At 50.7% G+C, this 22,267-nt stretch overlaps 2 protein-coding genes across 2 annotated transcripts; one reads left to right on the top strand and one right to left on the bottom strand.

Annotated features, from left to right (window-relative positions):
- Positions 1-5,768: 5,768 nt before the first annotated feature.
- LOC311213507 (gonadotropin-releasing hormone II receptor-like) lies at positions 5,769-7,782 on the top strand (the record flags this gene model as incomplete). The annotated part of the gene is made up of 3 exons (XM_084293546.1): positions 5,769-6,269; positions 6,865-7,066; positions 7,373-7,782. 3 exons carry the CDS (start codon positions 5,769-5,771, stop codon positions 7,780-7,782), a joined length of 1,113 nt encoding a protein of 370 aa, XP_084149672.1.
- A 5,408-nt stretch (positions 7,783-13,190) lies between these two features.
- On the bottom strand, positions 13,191-19,212 carry PARP16 (poly(ADP-ribose) polymerase family member 16; the record flags this gene model as incomplete). Its single annotated transcript, XM_084293720.1, has 6 exons — positions 18,976-19,212; positions 17,181-17,318; positions 16,163-16,369; positions 14,905-15,076; positions 14,021-14,162; positions 13,191-13,335 (listed from the first exon to the last, which is right to left on the bottom strand). The coding sequence occupies exons 1-6, from the start codon at positions 19,159-19,161 to the stop codon at positions 13,191-13,193; spliced, it is 990 nt and encodes a 329-aa protein (XP_084149846.1). The 5' UTR covers positions 19,162-19,212.
- Between the last annotated feature and the right edge of the window lie 3,055 nt (positions 19,213-22,267).

Genomic DNA, 22,267 nt, shown 5'->3' on the forward strand with positions numbered 1-22,267 from the left:
TGCTTTTTTTTTTTTTTAGGTGATTTTTATTTCAGATTAATCATTGCACCAAGCTGTGTGGAGCTGAGATGGGACAAATGAAGCTGCTGCTGGCTTGCAGGAGACCAAGTGTCCATGCTCCACCTTTGGAAGAGTTTGCCAGCAAGTGAGGGTGCAGAAACACCTGCCTTTCCCGAGAGCATCTTCTCCTGCCCATGTAATCACAGGGCATCTGGAGCCACCAAACATCCTGCAGCCTCGTCCTTTCCCAAAAGCATTGATATCCTTGCATGAAGTTCACCCAAGGACATTTTTAAACCCAGGAAGCTGCTTGGAGAGAGGCAAAGGTCTGAATAAAACAAGGGGAAACAGATGCTGGGGGAGGCTTCTCCTGCTCCTCCCTCCCACGGGGCTCTCAGCTTTTCCCTGCACCGATGTGAGAGGTGCTTGGGATGGAGCGGGTCAACACCTGGATAACCTCCAGTGCCCGTTGGGAATGGGTTTGCAGGTGGTGAACCCTAAAAAAGCAGCGAGGGGCCCCAGGTCCTCCCCAGCAGGGCTGGAGGAGGCAGTGGGGAGCGCTGTGGCTCGGCTCCATCCTGCCCTCGCTCCTCGGGGCATGAGGAGCTGTGGTTAGAGCTTTTCCCGTAAGAAAAATCAGATTTGGGTCCAAAGACGCTTGGGAGCATGGGAGAGAGGAGGGTGTTTGGTGAGCAGAGCAGGGCGATGTGCGGGGAGAAAGCCGGGAGGTGACGGAAGCGAGGCGTAAAAATAGCGAGGATGAAAGCGGGCACAAAAGGCAACGACAAGGACAGCAACTAAAAACCCATCCAAAAACAAGGGCAAACTTGTTCGCTTCCGTGGGTTAGTCACAATGAAAACATTTGGATTTCATAACTTGTTCCACCCTAGGAAAAATACCCAGGTTGGGCAGCGAGGGCCTGGCCCGGTCGGTGCCGGTGGCGCTGCGGCACCGAGGGGGACCCGTGGCACCAAATCCCTGCTGCTGCTGGAGCTGAGCATCAGGGTTTGGCCTCAGGAGGTAAATTCATCCCTCTTGTCATCTTTAGGGATGAGGAAGAGTGTGTGAGAGAAGAGAGCATCCTCCTTTTTAGCCTGCTAAACTTTCCTTCCATCTTTCCTGGCTCCCTATGGGTATCATGGGGAATTCAGTTGGATGCTTGGGGAGGGAGAGAGAAATGAGTGGCCTGAAGTCACAGACTCCATCCTCTTGTCTTCCCATGTGATGAAGGGGTTTCCTGAAGGCAGAGAGCCGCAGCACAGCTCTGGGCTCTGCTTCGTGAACGGGTGGTGTTGGGGCTTGGTGGTGCGGGTGGGCGCAGGGCATTGCGCCCTGGTGGCGATGTGCTGGTGAAAACCCCCAGGAGCTGCTGCTGCAGGCAGGACGATGGAAATCTGGACAAACATTTGGAAAGGGCACTGTCAGCATGGGATCTCACCTTTCCATGAGGTCTTTAACCATCCCAGCCAGGCACGTGCCTGGGGTCCCCGCCACGACTTGCTGGGCTCAGCGGCACCAGGACCACCGGGTTATCAAACCTGAGGATTGCCGTGGGGCTGAGCATCCAGAGCACGTTTTTCTCAGCTCCGGGGGCAAAACACACCTGGAGAAGGGGCTGAGTGCTGCAACCACTGAGGCTGAATCCAGAAACGGGGCATTATTTCGCAAGGAAACACCCAAGGGAACCCGGTGGGTGACAGGGAGCCCTCCTGGGTTATTGCACAGGGGATGCAATTTCCCTCCAGGCTCAGTGAGGACAGGCACACACACACACACTCCCCCCTTGCTTTCTGCGGGGAATATTTATCCGAAAATGAGGGTGATGCCGTGCCACAGCTGGTGCACAGGACCCGTCCCCAGCCCCGGCTCCGCACCGCAGCCCAGATGTGTTTTTAATGAGCAGGATGAAAACGGGGAGCTGCGCGGCCGTCTGCTTGCCTTGTGAACTTTGGGTAAGAACAGAAGCCGTTCCAGGGCTGAGCTCATCTCTAACCCCGGGAAATGACTTCATGGACACTGGTATTTACTCACAAAAACACTGCATGTCAGATGTCCCTGACTAGACTTTCTGTTTCGGGTCCAGTATGAGACAAACATTTCCTTGGACAAGCTGCTCCAGAGACAATTCGAGGCTTGGAGGAGGAAAAGGAGAATTAGGGGAAAAATGTCTGCATCTGAGAAGTCTGAAAAGGGGAGTTTTTCGGAGCAAGCAGGGATTTTTGGACACCCAGCCCTGCAGAAGCACCTGTAAGGGAGCTGGGGACGTGGGTACGGGCGCTGGGTGCCACCGCGGGCTGGCTCCGCTCGCCACATCCCTCCTCCTCCAGGCAAAAAACCCGGTCCTTGTTCTTTTGTAAGGCCAGAGGCCAAACAGCCGGAGTTGCTCCTGGGGGCGGACAGGCAGGTTGTTCCTGCTAGTGCAAAGCCAAGGCCCTGACAGTGATTTTTGGGGATAAGCAGCCGCACACCCCATGTGCGTTTGTGTCGGGTCAGCAGCTCAGGGGTGGCATCCCGTGCTGCGTTCCCTTTTGTACGAGTTGTCTGATGTGAAATGCACCTCTCATGCTTTTCTTTTTTTTCAAAGGTAACCCCCTGCAGCTCCTGGGAGGCCCCAGGGCAGCGTCCCAGCCCCAGGAGGATTTGGGAAGAGCAGGGGCCAGGGGCACGGAAACCAGCCCTGCCTGCCAGCGCCGTTTCCTAATCCCGCAGACCGACAATGTGATGGCTAAACCAGTGCTGAGCAGACAGCATCCAAGCTGACCTTTGAGGAGACAGGCAACAACAACAAAAAAAAGAGAAAACACAAGAGGTTTACTGTGCAAACACGGGAGAAAAATAGTCATTTTTAACAAGGGGCCACACCCTTAAAATAAGACTTATTAGTAATGCATTCCCAGGACATTTCTGCATGATGGCATGCTACAAAAATGCTCTCTGAACAGGGAGCAAGGGCTTTATTGTGGCATGAGCAAGGCTTACATTTCCCGGGAAAAATCCTGTCCCTCTCTTGCATCATACAGTGGGGGACAGGCAGGACATTTCCAGACAGGGAGGCAGCCAGCTGGGAAGGAGGACAAACAGGGAGCGAGCTCCTGGCTCGCTGTTTAATTGCCTCAGTGCAGGTGCAAGGAGCTCAAAGAAAGGGAAAGGCAGCACGAGGATGGGGGGCTGGATTCCTCCCTGCTCCAGCCAGGAGGAGAACACGAGGAGGCGGCTGGGGCTGCTGCAATAAATGGGCTCCCACCCGATTCCTGTGCAGTTTCTGTGCTTTTTTTTTCCCCGTCCCCTCCTGCTCTGCCCGTGGTGGCTCTGGGGGTCCCTGGGGACAACCTCCACTTGGGAAGGAGGGCTGGGAGAGCTGGGCTGGGTCTGGTTTTCACCATTCCCTTGGGTGCAGAACTGATGGGGGGGCTCAGAGGGGTGCGGTGTCTGGTGGTCCCTTGGGTGCTCCGGTGGCTGCGCATCCCCTGGGTCTCAGGGCTCTGCCGCACGCTGCCTTCACCCAAAGCCACCTGCTTCTGTGCTGTGCAATCCGACTTCTAACCACATAGGGGAAACAAAACAAAACAAACAAAAAAACCCCAAACAACTCTTTTTTTTTCCTGTGCCCAGGAGAGCTCCAGCAAGCAGGGGAGGCTCAGCAGCACCTGGCCCACGCAGAGCAGGATCCCAGTGGTCCCCAGGAGCCCCCTTTTATAATCGCTTCTCATCACCAAGCTATTACCAGTCATCCCCCAAGTCTTTTGCTTTTCTTTTCTCCTCTTTTGCTGGCCGGAGAAGCAGCGTGCCCCGTTCCCCATCCCCAGCCTCACGGTGCCTTTTAAGCCCCTGCGAGCTCCGTGTCCATCCCAGGGCTTCGTGTCGCTCCCACGGTGTTACGCTGAAATCAACGCAAGAAGAACCAGATGGGAACTGAGAAAGTGGAGAGAAAAGAGTCGATTCATTAAAGAGGCAAAATGACCTAAGTTCTTCTGCGGGTTTAATCCCCTCCTTATGGCATTTCCAGCCCGGGCACATAGCTGTGCTCATCACTGGGGCTCACGGGGAGCCGGCTGGTCCCGGAGCATCACCGGGGGGTGTGCATGCCTGTGTGTGCTGCGAGCCTCTCCGTTGTCTGAGCAACAGGACGTTCATCACCAACCCCAGAGATAATTAACTCATTTTCCTGTATTTATAGCAAACCGACGCGGCGAGCGTTGGCACTTCTCCCTGACGGGGCCACACTTGGCCACCCCACCAGAGGCACCAACCTGAGCGCTGCCCATTTCTCGCAACCCAGCAGCTCCATCCTCTCCCCGCTGCCTGCTCATTAAAGCCCAAAGCGGGCAGCTCGTTAAGCCCGCGAGGGCAGAGGTGCCCACCTCTGCCTGCCATGCTCGGGGTTTGCTGCACGTCGCCGGCGCAGGGGCTGTTTGTGTCGGTGTTGCCTGCTCCAGATGCCAGCGCCTGCATACGCCTGTGCTAAAAAGAGCGTAGCTGCTGGCGAGGGAAGGTTTTTGCTGCTTTGGAAGGGCTCGCCGCAGGGCAGTGCCGCACGGATGTGCTGATGCTCAGTGCTGGAGCAGCCTGACGTGCAGCCACGGCCACTGGAGAGGCAAGGGGCATTTCGCTTCACTTCGGGGCATGTCTGTGCCAGGTAGGTTCCTGTCCACTGGGACAAATCCTAGCGTAGGTTTCTCCCAGCCAGCCGGCGGATCAGCACTTTTTACTGCTTTTTCTGCTTGTTTTTGGGGTTTTGGGGAGGGAGGGGATGGATGCGGCAAAGGGGGCTGGAGGAGGGCAGCTGGCTGCAAGGCATCGGCGTCTCCATCCCATGGAGCTGGGGGGAAGGTTTGGTCTCTGCGGCTTGTTTTATTCGTGCAAAGGCAGGGAATGTGATAATTTGGTAGCGGCAAGCCAGAAGGTGCTCAAAATGCTAAGAGAGCTCCTGGCAGGTGGGAGCATTAATGTTCGAGTGCATGAGAGTTGGGAGGATTTGCCCTTGAAATGCGGGCTGTCCCCAAGCTGGTTTTGCTTGGGAATAAATGCGCGATTAAACCACACCCTGGGGGACCATTGTGGTGCTCATCACCCCATAGCCACCCCAAAATGTGCCCACGTTTCTGCCTTCACCTCCTGCTTCTCCTCCCGAAGACAAATCCCTGTGGGACAGGGGCGTGGAGCAGGCTGAGGGGCACCCACTGTGGGACTTTGCCTGCACCCCACAGGGTGCTGCTTGGGTCTGGGGAAGGTCCTGGCTCCCAAATACCACCACGAGCCTCTCCTGAGAGCCTCTGCCAGTGCCTGGGCAGCACGGGATGCCCCTTGTCCCCTCCTGACCACCCCTAGGTGTGGGGTCCATTGCAGGAGATGGAGGCAGACCACCAAGCTTTCACCTGCTAATGGAAATCGTGGGTTTTTAAAAAAGATGTGGTCTGCTTGCAAAGAAAGATATGCCCAGCCAGGCACTGGTCCCATGGCCCCAGCCACCGCTCCACAGCTGCTCAACAGCCTCGAAAAGAGCTAAAAATACGTCTGGGCAGGGGATTGCTATAGCTACGGGGGGAGCCGGAGAGGGCACACGGGCAGCATCACCAACACGGGCAGCGCAGCGCAGGCAGGGAGCAGAGAGCCTGGGGGTGCTGCTGGCACCTCCGCCTTGCTTCCAGCCCTTCACATCCCACCTTCTCCCCATTCCTCCCCAGTTCCCAGCTGCTTTCCTTGAAGACACACCGCATTCCTCACCCCCAACCAGGGGGTCCCTTGGCCACCAGCGTTTCGGCAGGGCATGAGCCAGCCCTGCGCGCATCCCCGCCACCTCCCCGCGGACGGGGACCTCAACGCTTCAGCCGCTCGCTGCCCCCAGCACTGGGTCGAGCCCCGGTTCACGCAGGCGGCCAAGGTGCGCGTGGCCATCACGGCCGTCTTCTTCTTGCTGGCGGCGTGCAGCAACGCGGCGGTGCTGGGCAGCCTGCTGAGGAAGAGGAGGAAATCCCACGTGCGGCCGCTCATCCTCAGCCTGGCGCTGGCCGACATGCTGGTGACGGTGGCGGTGATGCCCCTGGACGCCGTGTGGAACGTGACGGTGCAGTGGTACGGCGGCGAGCTCTCCTGCAAGCTCCTCAACTTCCTCAAGCTCTTCGCCATGTACGCGGCCGCCCTGGTGCTGGTGGTCATCAGCCTGGACCGGCACGCCGCCGTCCTCCGACCCTTCGCCCGCGCCCGGCGCCGCAACGGGCTGCTGCTGCGAGCCGCCTGGGCGGGCAGCGTGCTCCTGGCTGCTCCGCAGGTAGGACTGGGCAAACCCTGTAGGGTTTGGTTTTGGAGAGGGGCTTCACCAACAAGTTTGTCCCAGTCTGTGGGTTTCACCTCCGCCAGCTTGGCTTTGGTGAGTAAATTGGTGCGGTCACTGCGTTGGTTCTGCACCTTGCTTATAGCTGGAGGTCATTGTACCCCATTAGGGTACTAAATTAAACCTAGGGAATATTCAATTTTCCATTATTTTTTTTTATTTCTTATCCATGTGGCTCTCAGCTCCCCAAAATGCATCCCTGCTCCACTGCAAAATGTGTCAGACTGAGCCAAGACAAACCTCAAACCTAAGCAGTTACTGCCCAAAGTAGAGTGTGGTACAGCAGAAAGCAGAGAGGAGGGCACCTGAGGGTAAATCCCACCTCTGCTGCTGAAATGATGAGATAGAAATGGGATCTCACAGACCCCAGATCCCATCAGTCAAGGCCAAACCCAAGAGCAAGGTTCCCTGAGCATCCCCAAGGGTCCGACAGCAGCAGGGAGGTGCTCGCTGTGCACAGCCAGGAGCGCTGCCTGGATGCGGTGCTCTGCCCCCAAACCTCCCCGCCTTCTTATTTGGTTCTCGGTTTCAGCTTTTCCTCTTCCACCTGCACACGGTCCCGGGAGGGAACTTCACCCAGTGCGTTACCCACGGCAGCTTCCGAGCGCAGTGGGAGGAAACCCTCTACAACATGTTCACCTTCACCACCCTCTACATCACCCCCCTGAGCATCATGATCGTTTGCTACACCCGAATCATCTGGGAGATCAGTAAGCAGCTCAAGGTCAACAAAGGTAAGCAGGCCCCAGCCCCTTGGGGTCCAACCGGTGATGGGACCAGAGGGAACGGCCTAAAGTTGCGCCAGGGGAGGTTCAGGTTGGAAATGAGGAGACATTTCTGCTCAGAAAGAGCAGTCAGGTGTTGGGATGGGTTGCCCAGGGAGGTGGTGGAGTCACCGTCCTTGGGGGTGTTCAAGGAGAGGTTGGGCCTGGTGCTTGGGGACATGGTTTAGTGGTGACGTTGGTGGTAGGGTGGGCCAGATGATCTTGGAGGTCTCTTCCAGCCTTAACGACTCCATGATTTTATGCCTCTGTCACCAGGTCTGGTAAGAAATCAAAACGACCCCATCTCCAAGGCGCGCATGAAGACCCTCAAGATGACGGTCGTGATCGTCGCCACCTTCGTCATCTGCTGGACCCCGTACTACCTGCTGGGCTTGTGGTACTGGTTCCAGCCCGCCATGATCCACAGGACGCCTGAGTACATCAACCACAGCTTCTTTCTCTTCGGCTTGCTGCACACGTGCACCGACCCGGTGATTTACGGGCTGTACACCCCCTCGTTTCGGGAGGACGTGCAGCTGTGCCTTAGGGGCCTCGAAACAGCAATCACCAGGCACGAGAGACACAAACCCGCCTCAGCCTCGGAGAAAACCATCAAGGATGGGGTTGGAAATGGCAGGGGGGTTTCGGGGGGCTCCAACGGGACAACTGTCAACACGGTGTGCTGAGGAGAGCCACCAAAAGGGGATGGGAGGCACTGCCTTGGGGCTGCTTTGCCCCACAGGGGCCTTTTGGAGATGTGGGTCTCTGGCCAGGAGCAGGGTGTGGGGGGTATGGGCAGGAGGGGCACGAAGAGCTACAGTGGGGTGTTTTGGTGTGGTGTGGGGTTTCTTCTGTTTTCTGGAGACAGACAGAAGGGAAAACAGTCCTGGCTGCCTCATCCTGGTGAGCAGGGTTGGTATGGACGTGTCCTTTGCCTCAGACCCCATGCTCGGCTGCCACAAGCAGCTCGCGAGGGCTGATGGAGCAAAACCCACTCTTTCTCCTCTTTTTTTTCCCCCCTTTCCCATTAATACGCAATTGGTTTGCCCCAGCACCAACATCCCACCTCTGCCCCCAAGCAGAGACCCCGCAGGTGCTGCCCATCTGCGTCCCCAGGAGGAATGTGCTGGGGAGCAGCAGTGGGTGGGGGGCCCATCAGCACCCATGGGTGCCAGCTGGGTGCAGGCGGCTTCAGCTGCATGGCAAGGAGAAGGAAGGAGCTGTGCTGTGGTGAGTAAATTGGGTTTTATTTTATTTTTCTATCCACCAGTGTGCCAGAAGTTGCTTGTGGAGGTGGAGGCCTCTTCTCTGGGTGTAGGCTGATGAGTTGGGTTTATTCAGCTGTGTTGTTCCCTTCTGTGCAATTAGAGATAATGGATCATTTCTTTTCATCACATACTGATGGGCGTCAAATGCGTTTTTCTGCTTTTGAAGACAAACTTAGTTTGAACCAGGTGGATTTTGGGGTTTTTGTGGAAATCCTTGGACCGTTCAGGAGCTCTGGACTTGGCAGGAGGCGATGTCCTGGGTATTTTTGTGGCCACTGTGGTTTTCAGCGAGCATCTGGATTTTATCAGGATGAGTGAGCTTTGTTGTAATAACAATTCTTGACTTGTGGTTGTGACAAAGCGTGGTTGCTCACAGAGCCAGTGGGGTTTCAGTCGGAGAGGTGTAAGTGGTGCTTGCTGGGTGGCAAGGGTATGGGAAGCCAAAGTGCTCCGGGTGACGCCAGGCTGGGGACAGGTGCTGGGCACTCGTCTTTCCCCGTGCTAAACATCACTTATGCTAAACATGCTGCCCGAGGAGGGGAAAAAAAAATCAATTAGAGTTGCAGGAGCCCAGGCTGGCTGGTGGGGATTAATGTGAGCCCTTTAGAAAGAGTCCAAACTCCAGCGAGATGTGTAATTGCCGTTTGGCTTTCCTGGGCTCGTTCTGCTCAGGGTTAATTAATTACACAGCGCTAATGGAGCAGGGCTTGTGGATGCTGGGCTGTCTTGGCTTGACTGGTGTGAGAAGGAATTTCTTCTATGGTGATGGGGAAGACAACTTATTTGTCAGACCCTCCCTTGGTCTCATTACACTGCTGAAGATCCCTAATGGGCTCAGAGCCCTGCTCTAAGGAGCAAGAAGTGTTTCTTCCCTTGTTGGGGGTCCCACCACCTTCATGGCCCATAGTATGGAGGGAGGGCAGAAGCAGGTTTGGCTTTAGGAGAACCATGGCACAGAAGGGAAATCCTTCTCCTTGGGGTGCTGGAGAGGACACCCACCTCACTCCTTGGGCACGGTGCTCGGGATGCTTGCGGGCTCTCCAGCGCTGCCCCACCATGCCCGCTGTGCACTATTCCCTGTCGTTCCCTTCCCTCCCTTTGCTGGAGCTCAAGGCTGACATTTCGGGAAGCCCAGAGCGTGGGCAAGACGCCCAAAACAACAGCTTTCACGAGAGAAGGAAAATGTCACTCGCAGAGCTCGGTGCCAAGCAGCGCGCCCGGCGCACGCGGGCAGCACCGTGCCGCTGCCGTGCCCCGCGGGGATGGGCTCTGCTCGCGGGCTTCTCCTGGGGGTGGAAGCGAGCCCTGGCCTGGCTTGAAAGCTCAGGTTGTGCTGCCTGTTCCTGCGTCTGGTTCTGCCTTTTCTAAGCATGTTTGTAATGTAGGGAGCAAGAGGGTTTTGCACTGCTTGTGGGGGCACGAAGCTTGTAGCCTCGCCCCGCAGGTGCTTCTGTAAGCTGTGGCTCCCTCCCTGCCCACGTCACCCAGGTGGCTCCTGAGATCTTTCCATACACGTTTATCACCCATTTTCCCCTTACAGGAGGAGAGTTCTTCCACTTCCCTAAATCCACCCATTCCCCGTGCCAAAAACCGCTGCCACGCTTCCCCTTGCAGGGTTGGGTTTGTCCGACTCCAGTAACAAAATCTCAATACTCACCGCTATCATTTAATGACCGTGTTAATGCACGCAGGTATTTTGGTAATTTTACCACTTTTTAACCTCATCCCGGGCTGCCTGCTTCAGACAGGGCATTCCTTTGTTCGGGAGGCAGCTCTGATTCATCTCCCATTAGCGTTTTTATAGTACCGTGCGTGTCCAAAGAGCCGCGCAACGGGCTGCAGAGGTTAACGAGAACCTGAGGTTAATTCATAACATTGTCAGTTACTCAGCACAACACTCGCATTAATTCAGCTGACTGCCTCTTGCCACGTTGGGAAACACATGCTGAAATCAGCAGGGAGCACAGAAAACAAGCACGAGAGTAGGGTGTTCAGTATTCTGCTGGCCAGCTAAGGTAGGACGTGAGCACCTGACATGAAATTATTTTCCCGTTGCCTTTGGGGTTCTCCCAGTCCACTGATGGGGAGATAAAGCACCAAGGAGCCATCAGGACATCAGAGCCTGGTTCCCTGCCCGTGGCCACCTCTTTCCTGTGGGTCTGTTTGACCTGATCAAATTTGAGTGGAAAAAGCCAATCTACCTTTGCCTGCTGGTTTAATGCAGTGCTGGCTCACATGTGAGGTCCCCCGGTGCTCCTGTCCCCGAAGATACAGCCTGGAGCCCCTGATGCAGATCAGCTTGGGGCTAGCTCCTGATACAGACCCATTCTCCCCCACTTTGGAAGTGAGTTCAGCTCTCTGGTTAAAAGCCAAAAAAAAAGCCCAGCCAGACATTAGGAGATAGCGCTGAGTGGCCACCACACAGCAATTCCTTTTGCTTATCCTTCAGAAACTTTCCTATGCAAGGAAGCCCCCCAGACCCTGCCACGTTTCTCCCCATCTGTTCCTTTTGTCTGACTGGGGGGCTCCCAGGCTCACTTAATGAAACAGCCATCCATCAAGCAATTGCTGCTAAACCTCCTCCTCTTCCAGAGAGCCCAGGATATCCCATCTGTTCCAAAAGACGTCTCATTTCCAGGCGAACACCGAGCCCCTTAACAACACCAAACCTTTTAGACACTGCCAAACACCTCTAGGTTTTCTGCCTGCCCTGCTACCTACCTTAAAACCCCTACACACACGGCACATTTAAATATAACATGCTGAGGGGGGCCAGAAATGGGCAAAAACCTCCAGAAACACACCGTGCGTGCTTCAGACCCCAAGTTTCTGCACTGAAATATCAGAGCGAGCTGCTGGAAAGTGGCTGAATCTGCTTTGCAATAAATTGTTAGTTTGCGTACATTTTAATTGCAAATCAGCACTATAATTAGCGCGTGCGTTTCTTGGGCTGAGGAAATGCAATGTGCTGTAACAGTGAGCATTATTAATGGACTGTAAAAGGCAATGGGGAATTGGATTATAATGTTCTTGTTTTGCAAGCTGTATGGTGAATAAATAAATTTGTTCTGGCAGCAAAATTAACTGGAATAAATGCTTCTAGCTCCATCCACCAAGAAGAGGGGCTGCTGTAAATGAACTTGTCCTCTAACTTTAGTTAGAAAACCTGATTACCTCGTCATTATTTCTGGCAATTAGGTAACAGAATATGAGAGAAAGAAGAGATTTTCTTTGAAATATTTAATGAGCGAGGCGGTAATCATAGGCTCATTTGCTAGGAATATGTGATGAGATTTTATTTTATTTTGGTTAGGGTTCACTGTGCAATGAAAGCCTGCATTTATCAAGTCTGCTGCTAAATGCCAGGGCTCGAACGGCAGCATGTAGCCAGCTTTTCTTCACCTAGAATCCCTGGGCTTTTATCGGGCTTATCCCATGCCCAGTCACTGATCAGGGGATAGTCCCTTGCTCCTTGTTCTGTCAGTTGTGGGCTGCTCTGTAACAAAATCTGAAGGACAGAATACGTAACAAGTAAATATGAAGGAATCGGGCAGAAGGCGTATGATGTTTCCTTCCATTAACTAACTAGCACATACCTATGTGTGTGTTTTCAAACAAGCTCCCAAAATACAGTAAGAATGCCTTTCTTCGAGGTTAGAAAAGATGAATCTGAGATGTAGTGAGGTTGGATGTGCCAGCATTTAGCCAAAGCACTCTGCAAACAGTGCAACTGCCATAATTCCAGCCACCAAAAATGCCACCTCTCTGTGAAAAGTAGAAGTGGACAATCTACCTTACATAGTATTATGAATAAGCTGTCACATGAAGGTCTGAGTGAAGTCTACATGAAGTTAATTACACCACAAACGTTCAGACATAAAATAATCCCTACCGCTTCTGCTGCTATTTTACTCCATTCCTTAGAAAACCATTTCAGGAAATTGTTGGTATGCTACTGTTAGTTGGTCTATTTGTTCACAAAGTGAGGCTGAAAACAATTCAATGCAACTAAAAATGTTGGATCAGATCCAGCAGCTGCAACCCTAAAAAGCCTGCCAGGTGGCAGCATAAGTGAAACCTTTCACCTTCCACCTTTTTGCTGCAGAAAATAGAAGAGGAAGGCAGTTTAATAGGAAAATGCATCTCCAGTACTGATGCTGAGGTGCCTGAGACTGTCTTATCTATGCAGTAACCAAAGGACAAGGCAGGTCACGGCTGAGAGCACAAACCTCGTACACACTTTATGGGGAGAAAGAAACCTTAGTAGGAGCCACTTAATTTTTTCCATTTTGGTTGCTGTTTTATTTCATGTTCTTTTCTTACAATCATTATGCTCAAATATAAAAATTCCGGGTCAGAAACAAAGTTGGTTTTAAACATGATCCCATCTGCACTGAGACGTGCCAAACATCACTAAACACAGTTTCTGAAAACAAATTGGTAAAGACCCACTGACATACAGAAAAATCCTCCTTTCCAACTTGTGCAAATACTCCTACCTCAGTTTGACAGAAAATAGTTACACCAGAGTGTTTCCACACTTAGCTGTCATTAATTTTACATAACTTTTTTTCCCATGGCCCCTCAACAATTTGTTCATGCTAAGCTGCACCATCGTGATCCTTTTCAGCTGTGCCGAGTATCCTCATGAATCACAGGAATACAGAAACAGTAAGTGGAAAGATGCCATGAGGATAACATAGCGGAGACAGAACTGGAAAGCTCCAGGCACCTTTATTTCCAGAGCTCTGGAAGAGATGCAGTGCATTGTGGATTTGTTATTATTAAGGCACATAGTGAAATAACAGTTTATCTTCTTAGGCAACTCATCCCTCTGAGTCAAACATTCTGTGCCAGTAGTAGAGGAAGGCTGGCGAGTTGCTGGCCCCAATCACCATTAGCAGCAGGAGGTACAGCATCATCATTATGGCAAAACGGTGGGTGGAAAACCAGGAAGATTGACCTGAAGGGCTGAAAAGGGAAAACTGCATGAGTTTTGTGAGAGATGTACAAATACCTTGACAAAGAGTATCTTAAGTTTTTTGTTATTTTAAATAATTTAAGCTAACACAATAAAAACGGTAAGCCGTTTCACAATCCATGTAACCAACAAAGCCTCTTCCCTTTTCCCTATTCCTTTTCCTATTCCCAAATCCCTTTTCCCTAAGTCACCATGCACAGCCCTATTCTTTCTCTCCATGTCCACACCTCCCTCTGTGACTTGCCTGGAGCTGTGCAGGGCTGTAACTGCCTGGGCTGTACCTGCATTTGATTAGCTGGGTGAATGCTGCCTCTTAGAATCGGTAAGAACAGAGTTGAGACTGCCCTGGTTTTAAGAGCAGCACTCAACTGAGTTTCATTCATATTTGTTGATAGCAGGAAACTATTAGAGCTCTCTAAGTATCTTAGTGATGATACTAAGTGCTTACAGGTCTGGTGAAAAATAAATTTAGCTGAAACTGAGAGCATTAAATTAGCAGGTAGAGGAAGAATGATGACAGAGGCAGTAAGGCTTATTTCCACAGGAAACAGGTTAAAAACAATCTGGCAGTGCAAGCAGGTCTTTGCAGTTTGTTTCCAATTGTTCTTTCACAAATGGGATATGTTTATCTATCTGTTACAGCATGCTCATCACTCTAGATAGCTGAACTCTTACCTCCTATGCTGTTTCTGTGAATATACTAGTAAGTATTTAACTCGTAAGAGCTGATTATTTGTGACGACAAAGTATTTCTGTGGTACATCACCCCCTTCACTGTTTTTCACTCTTGCTCTTTTTCTGTCTATTTCTTCTGAATCTGTATGGGAAGAGAAAAGAATAGGTCTTTTCGGGAATAGAAAAGCAAAAAGAGATGCACATCTTCAAGTATAAAAAAAACCACCATCGCCACCCTCACATACACACACGAGTGGGAATGAGATAATCAAAGATCTAGCCTGGGAATTCCCCAGAATCCTTTAGCATCCAAGAATAGAATGAAAAGTTTGCTTGAGGCTATACCACTCCTAGTCATCCTTGGTATGGATGGTATTAAGTCCCAGAGCAGGGTGAAAAGGAGGCGGGTTTCACACACAGCACTTGAGCAGCTGCTAATATTAACAGGGAGAGGAAAACAACATTGAAGGACTGATTGAGCCTGGCAAGCAGGAAGCAGTCATAGGAGAGGACAACCTGAGCAGAGGGTTCCCAGACATCAAATACAGTTTGGTTTTGATACACTTCTGCTGCTTCTGTCCCACCACCACTGATGAAATGGGCAGGCATTATAGATGATTTTATCATATTACTGAAACTAGTAAAAACAAACGATGCAACCAAATTATTTTCTATCCTTTAAATATACTATCTTAAGAGAAGTTTCACAGACAACGAGGCACGTGTGTATTTGTTGAGGGGTCAGCTGTAAAAGAAATCTGCAGCCAGTTTCTGCTGATGAGTATCCATACACTACACTTTGTAAAACTAAATATATGCACAAGGCTGAAATACGAAGGGCCCTAAATAAGGGGTATGTGTAGTTGTTATTGCAACAGGCTCACCTTTCTTCTTCACCTGGCACTTTACATCTGGGTGGTCGATGATCTCGCAAACAGCTACGCAGCTAAGGATAGAGCCCAACGCGCTTCGCTGCCAACCCAGACCGTGAGGGCTGTAGAGGAGAGCCAGGCTCAGGTCACTGGTGAGATAGGTACCTTCACCGAACAGGGACGTCTGAAACGGAGCAGAAACATATCCTAAAATCCTGTAGTGCAAACTACAAAAAGCACACAAGTGTTGTTTACGTTCAGGCTGGCCTTTCTGTTTCTGAAGGTAAATGCAGAAAGGCTCTTCTTACCCACATTTGGCCAGATCCATGCAGAGTTTTTTGTCCTGGCACTAATTCCCTGGGGTGGGGCAGCTGCCATCCCTCAAATTGGCTGTCTGGCACAACCCTTGGTGTGGACAGATTCATGATTTCCCGGATTTGGATTTAGTTTGCCAGTTAAATATTTTATATCAACATGACTGCACTGCCGTCAGGGGCATTTCTCTGATTTATTGAGACTGCCGTCATTCAAATAACCCAACCTTCACATACAGACAAGGCTTTACTCACATTTAAACCCCTGCTTTACAGGAAAGGAAGGAACTATTTTTCAATTGTGAATTCCTTTCAAAAATAACTGTTTTAGTAACTTCGTATCAGAAGATTTGGCCAACTGGCTATCATTATTAATCCAGTAGATCCGGCGTAGCTGATGAGCCATTACTCATAAAAAGAGTGTGGGGAGGAAATCATGGTTCAGGTTGACAGGAAGGATATGCAGCTGTTGTGTCAGAGCTGCTTTACAAACAACACAAGGCGAGGAGTCCCAGCTTCTCTTCTGTTGAAATCAGAAGGGCTACATATCCTGGGATATCTCCCTTAGCCAGGCAGAAAGACAATGACACAGGCAGTGCAGAGTCTATCTTCCTCTGCGTGTGCATTTTCCAGCTGCAGGGTGTTAAATAGTTGAGTGTTTTCAGAGGTGTTATGCTTTCTTACAAAGAAATAAAGGACAGTCATAATTTGTCACTCTGGAGAAAAAAATGTTTCTTGCCACTTCCAGTTTTTACCCTGAGGCTGCATCAGAAGATCCAATACAACCACACACAAAGGCCTACGCTAAAGTGAAAACAGGAGTAAAACGAATTACACTGTAAAAGGAAAAATACCAGAAAGGAATTTCAGGTGTTTTTTTTTTTTTTAAAGTGTCACTGGCTTCAAGCGGCCAACAAAAGATGTGGTGTCGATATGAGAAACACCAGGAGCCTCACCCTGTTCAAGTGGCAGTGCAGGCCGTTGTGCAGAATGGAATGGAAGTTCTCGAGGCGGCTACCGTGGAAGGCATAGATGAGGTCCCGCTCACCCTTGGTCTCGGCAAACTTGGTATTCAGCTGATCGCAATACACAACCTCAAATAGGAAGTCCGGAGCAGGAACAGCAGCACCAGACATCCCCGTGAGTTCTTGTATCTTCTCATACTGGAAAACAGGGAGGAATACAGGTCTTAGTTTATGGGGTTAGACTATTCACTGAAAATTTTGTTTACTATCCTCTAAGTTTTCCAATTTCTTTATGTATTTTGATCATGCTTCCTGGTTAGAATTCAACACTCCCACAAATCAGGAAGAATAAGTCTACAGTGAGAATTCTGAGTTTCTTGCTGTCAAAGCTAAATCTTAATTCATCTTTCCAGAAGGCAAAAAAAAAAAAAAAAAAAAAAAAAAAAGACTGGCGTGCTACTACGAAATAGAGATGTAAGGAAAATCTAGTAATTCTACAGTGCTGTTTTGGCTACTAAGATGACACGTTCATCAGCTGATCCTGGAAAAGGAAAAAAAATGTGAACCCAGAAGTTGTTTTCATCTTGCTGCTAATCTCTACAACTATTTTGATCCCTATTAGCGAAATGCCTCGGTGGCTCTTAACCTTACCTCTCCATTTTTGGGCCAGTATGTAGACATACAAATTTGTCTTTCAGTGAGAAGCAGGACCCAGCCCCATGAAACCCGAGGAGGACTATCTTGGTCTAGTACACGCATGTACATGCTCTGTTAATGGGAGCTACAATCATTGCCCAATCATCAGCTACCAACAGTGATAACTAGTTCTTCCAACCTGTTTTCCTAAAATAAAAATTAAGAACCCCCTTCTCTATATATAGAAAAAATGCATTCACATCGAGCTCTTCCAATAACCAGCTAACTTCTGGCAGGAGGGAAATACTTTCTGAAACGCAAAATTGCCTTAAAAGACAAATTCTTACCAAGAGTTTCAGAACATAAATCTTACCTCCTGCTTCTTAGTACTTTGTATCATTAAGACCTTAGATGATAAAATCCAACTAAATAAATCCCAGGTCCTTTTCTCTGTGCTTGGAACGGACTCCAGAAGTTCTTTCAGGCTTGGTAGCGCATTGGTATCTGCAAGCTAACAAAACAGACATTTAGCGTACGCTCCTTCTTTTCATTATGATTAAACAGAGACCTCTAGTGAAAACAAAACAATATTTCACCCTAATAGGTTGTAAACAGAAAACCAGTTTCAGTTCTGAGATACAGACATTTGTACCAAGTTTGTGAAAGTTTGTTGCTTCTTGTAAAGCCATTTATACTTCTGTTTATCAACAGTGTTTGCACAGTACACACAGGAATGAGCAAGCAAGCTCCTGAAAGGAAACAAGCCAAAGCCATCAAAATGCAGTTTTCAGTGGGATAAATGCAAGAGGTATCCAGGCTCTGCAAACTACAGACCACCCCAAACTGCTTTTATTTGTATGCAGTGCAAGGTCTTTTAACTCTCTGCATCTCGGTATCAGATGTGGAAATTTGCAAGTAGTTTACTCACCAGAATCCCAAACTTATTGTGAAACCTGAGGAGATGGGCTGAGGTCAACTGCATGAAGTTCAACAAGGCCAAGTGCCGGGTCCTGCACCTGGGGCGCAATAACCCCAAGCAGAGCTACAGACTGGGAGAGGAATGGTTGGAGAGCTGCCAGGCAGAGAAGGACCTGGGAGTGATGGTGGATAGTCAGCTGAATATGAGCCAGCAGTGTGCTCAGGTGGCCAAGAAGGCCAACGGCATCCTGGCTTGTATCAGGAACAGCGTGACCAGCAGGGCGAGGGAGGTGATCATCCCCCTGTACTCAGCTCTGGTGAGGCCGCACCTCGAGTACTGTGTTCAGTTTTGGGCCCCTCGCTACAAGAAGGACATCGAGGTGCTTGAGCGGGTGCAGAGAAGGGCGACGAAGCTGGTGAGGGGCCTGGAGAACAAGTCCTACGAGGAGCGGCTGAGGGAGCTGGGCTTGTTCAGCCTGGAGAAGAGGAGGCTCAGGGGTGACCTTATCGCTCTTTTTAGGTACCTCAAGGGAGGCTGTAGCGAGGTGGGGGTTGGCCTGTTCTCCCATGTGCCTGGTGACAGGACGAGAGGGAATGGGCTTAAGTTGAGCCAGGGGAGTTTTAGGTTAGATGTTAGGAAGAACTTCTTCACTGAAAGGGTTGTGAGGCACTGGAACAGGCTGCCCAGGGAAGTGGTGGAGTCACCATCCCTGGAAGTCTTCAAAAGACGTTTAGATGTAGAGCTTAGGGATATGGTTTAGTGGAGGGCTGTTAGCGTTAGGTTGGAGGTTGGACTCGATGACCTTGAGGTCTCTTCCAACCTAGAAATTCTGTGATTCTGTGATTCTGTGATTCTGTGAGATATATAAGGGGTAAACAGAGCCTCGTGCTGTGCTGGTGGCCCTGAAATGCCACCTGTGCTCTCACCTGCTTGTACCCCGCGATGTTCCCACGTGTGCTTGCCCTGAGCTCGCTCATTAAATACAGCTTTACGTGGCTGTTTCCTCACTCCGGAGGCTGAGCAAAGCATTCCTGCTCCGGATATAAACACCCAGCACAAGTTCAGCTGTCTGGATGATTTTTAGAAGTGTCTTTACCCCAGGACTTGGACAGACGCCGCGCCTGGGCCCTCGGTGAGGGCTGTGAGCGAGCTCCCCGCAGCCTGGCTGCAGGCAGCGCCCGCACCGAATTCACTCCGGAGCCGCCTCCCGGCCTCAGCAGCGAGCAAAGCGGAGCTGGGGGCCACTCACCAGCGCCTCGAAGTCCTTGGTGTCGCCGCCGGCATAGCGGCCGGGGAAGGGCCTGAGCGCCGAGTCGCGCTTGTAGCTCTGCAGCGCGGCGGCGAAGAGGCTGCACCGCAGGTCGGCGGCCAGCGGGTCCCTCCCCGCCGCCTCCCTGACGCGGCCGGCAGCCTCACCGGGGCCGGGCTGCGGCATGGCCCGGCCCGGGGTGGCGGGGAGGGAGAACCGGGCTGCAGGGCTGTGACCGCTCCGAGCCGGGGGAAGGCTCCGGCCCCGCCGCCTCCCTGCGCCCGCCCGCCCGGCCGGCGTCGCCCTTCCGCCTCGCCCCGGGGCCGCCGCGGCTCGGCTCGGCTCAGCCCCGCCGCTCCGCCCCGCAGCGGGGCTGTGCCCGGCTCTGGGGACGCTGTGGCAGCTGCATGGTGGACTGGGGACACTGAAATGGGGAGAGGCATCATCACCTCAGCCGGGGGGGGGCATGGGGAAATGGCGGCTGCCCCGCGGGGAGTGGAGGGAGGGGTAGGGGGAAATGGCGGCTGCCCCTCAGGTGGAGGGGGGGTGCGAGGAAATGGCGCCTGCACCTCAGGTGGAGCAGGGGGAGAGCGCTTCTCTGGTGGTAAAACGCTGAGGGAGAGCCCAGCTGCCCCCACAAAGAACCCAGACAAGCGCATCGTGACCCCAAAGCAGGGGACGGTGGTGGCAACACGTTGGGGTGTGAGCAGCGCAGTGGCCCTGTGACGCTTGTGATGCTCTGTCCCCTGCGTGTTGTCGGGGGTCCCAGGTGGCCCTCGTCCCTCACTGTGTCCCTGCTGGAGTATGGTGGGGTGCTGCTCCCCTTCATGTACCCAGTCCCATTGCACTCAGCCCAACAGCCAAGGTGATCAGCCCCTACGGTCATCCAGGGAGACTGCTCTTTGTGTAAAATTTGGCATCACGTTGCTCTAAGTAAAGTCAAAAGCATACATGCAAATACAAAAGCGTTACTCCTTAAATGTTACCTTTATCATCCAAGCTTCTTGTAACCTCAAAGACTGAAGCCAGGTTTCCACAGACTGGCACTGCAGATTTAAGGGAATTTAAGGGAGAGGAATTTCCTTTTCATGGGACATCTTAGCAGTGGTTTCTACAGGTTACATTCACTGTGTTGCCCAAAATTGAGTCCAGGCAACCGGCCCTTAAATCCTACCTCTTCCCTCTGTAATATACCATAGGGTCAGTGCTCTGCAGTACTCTGAAGCATCTCTCCAGTTTCAAGGTGTATCAGAAGTCTCCGTCAACCACAACTCTGTGGCCTTCAGTGCAAGATATTTAGACTGGGGAACTGTATACTCAGATCCTCAGAGACTGCCTTGCACCTTCTTCCGAGCTGCAGTTTCAGCCTTACTCATAGCAAACAGAAACACCAGCTGGATTAAATACCAGCTAAGGCCAGGCAGGTATCAAAGCAAACAAAAGGCAAACTTCCTTCTTAAGTGCAGAGTTCATATTGTTACTCACCCACTTGAATGGCTTGGCAGCATTAATGGAGCTTTCATGATTCTAGGTAGAACCAGCTGTATCAGAGGCTGTGCACAGTTACATTAAATTGAAAATGATTTCGTAATGATATATATAAATCAGTTTGAGTTGCTGGTTTGTTTACTCGCTTTTTACCATTTTATCAAAAATGCAGCTTTAAGTAACAGCTGCATGAGCAAGCCTGCAATATGAAGCCATCCGTTCTAAGCACAAAAACTTGCTTGGGTCTGACATATTTAGTGGCAACGTGGAGACAAAATGATTTTAATGATAGCTTTAGTTTAGGTTACTCAAGTTACTTGCTGCATGTTTTTCTCTTTAAAACCATCCCATAAGGTCAAAGCTGTTTTTTTTTTTTTTTTTTTTTTTTTTTACCTTCTTGATGTGTTGGTAATTATTATTGTGCAGATTTTGGAATAAATCTTGAAGTCTGGATTCTGCCTGCTCTTTTTGGACCATGTATAGTCACACAAGCTTCTGGCACCAACAGAGGTTTGCCTCATAACCGGCACATTTTGGGTAATCCCAATGACAGCAGCATGCATGGGCTACTTTTAAGAGGTCTGGCACCACACAGAGCTTTTTCTCGGGAGTTATGTAAATTGCCCAGAGTTGAAATGCAGCCTGAGATTCCTTTCCATATTTCTATATCCTTGAGAGGATGTATTTTATTTTATCTGATGTGGTGGCTTATTCTGCTGTAAATATCTGGTATCTCTGACAGTCTGTTAGCAGCATCTTTCAGTGCATCAGTTCAGGACATGTTTATTATCTTGTATTATATTAAATTGTTCTGTGCAATCCCTTTGAAAATCAGTCATTGACTGTCTAATTGGATGATTTTGTTCACTAATAAATCATTAGATGTAATCATTTTCTTTTCAGTGCCTATTAAAGAACAATATTGGAAAATGGTAGAGGTGTCTCTTTTAATGTCTTTGAAATTTTACATTGCAATTCTGAGCTCTCAGATCAGTGTGATTCCAGTGCCTTCATCTAAAATACTAATTACTGTGGCACAGAAGAGATGAAGGGTACTGCTCCTGCTAGTCTTGGGACAGGTAAAGACATTTCACATAGCAAAAAGTGTGTTGGCCTCCCATTCAGGACTGTAGCATGACAGGCAGCACGCTGTGCCTTTCATCTCACACCATCCCTGGGGCTGTGATTTTGGGGCAGTGGGTAGGACACATCTGGCACTGCCAGCTGGGGCTTTTCTGTGTAGCGTGGGGCTTCCTGGCTTGTGGTTTCACAGTGGAGAAGGGCAATAGCAGCAGTGGAGAAGCTGGAAGATGAGGACAGCATGGTGAAATGCAATGGGAATTTCTGTGAAAGCGCGTAAATTCTGGAGATGCTGGCATCACTGTGCTACCACTCTTCTATACATAGATTAAAGTCTTTCAAAGTGAAGTGAAGACATCTTGTTGGCTTATCCTGGCGTGAAGAAATTAACCCCAAAGAGATCTAAAGCATCGCTGGCATCATAATAGTTAATGGAGACTGTGAGAGCATTGATCCCAAACCAATGCCTACCTTTGGGATTTCAAATGGATGGTGCTTCCATTACAGCAGCTCAGCTGAGTTAGGCAATGACAGATATTGATGAGATAACAAGTTTGCTGTGTCAAAGCTGACTGAGAGTGCTGTCTGGTCAAATTCATCTGCTACTGGATTAAAATCCTGTTTTACAAAGCAGCCACTAAGCCGGCGATGAAGTACTGAAAGCTTTTGGTGCCAGTTTTAGGGGCGATACATCTCCGTGTGCTGGTGCTGCTGGACATCAACC

The sequence above is a fragment of the Netta rufina genome, assembly GCF_964035555.1.
Source record: "Netta rufina genome assembly, chromosome: 11".
Taxonomy (NCBI): domain Eukaryota; kingdom Metazoa; phylum Chordata; class Aves; order Anseriformes; family Anatidae; genus Netta; species Netta rufina.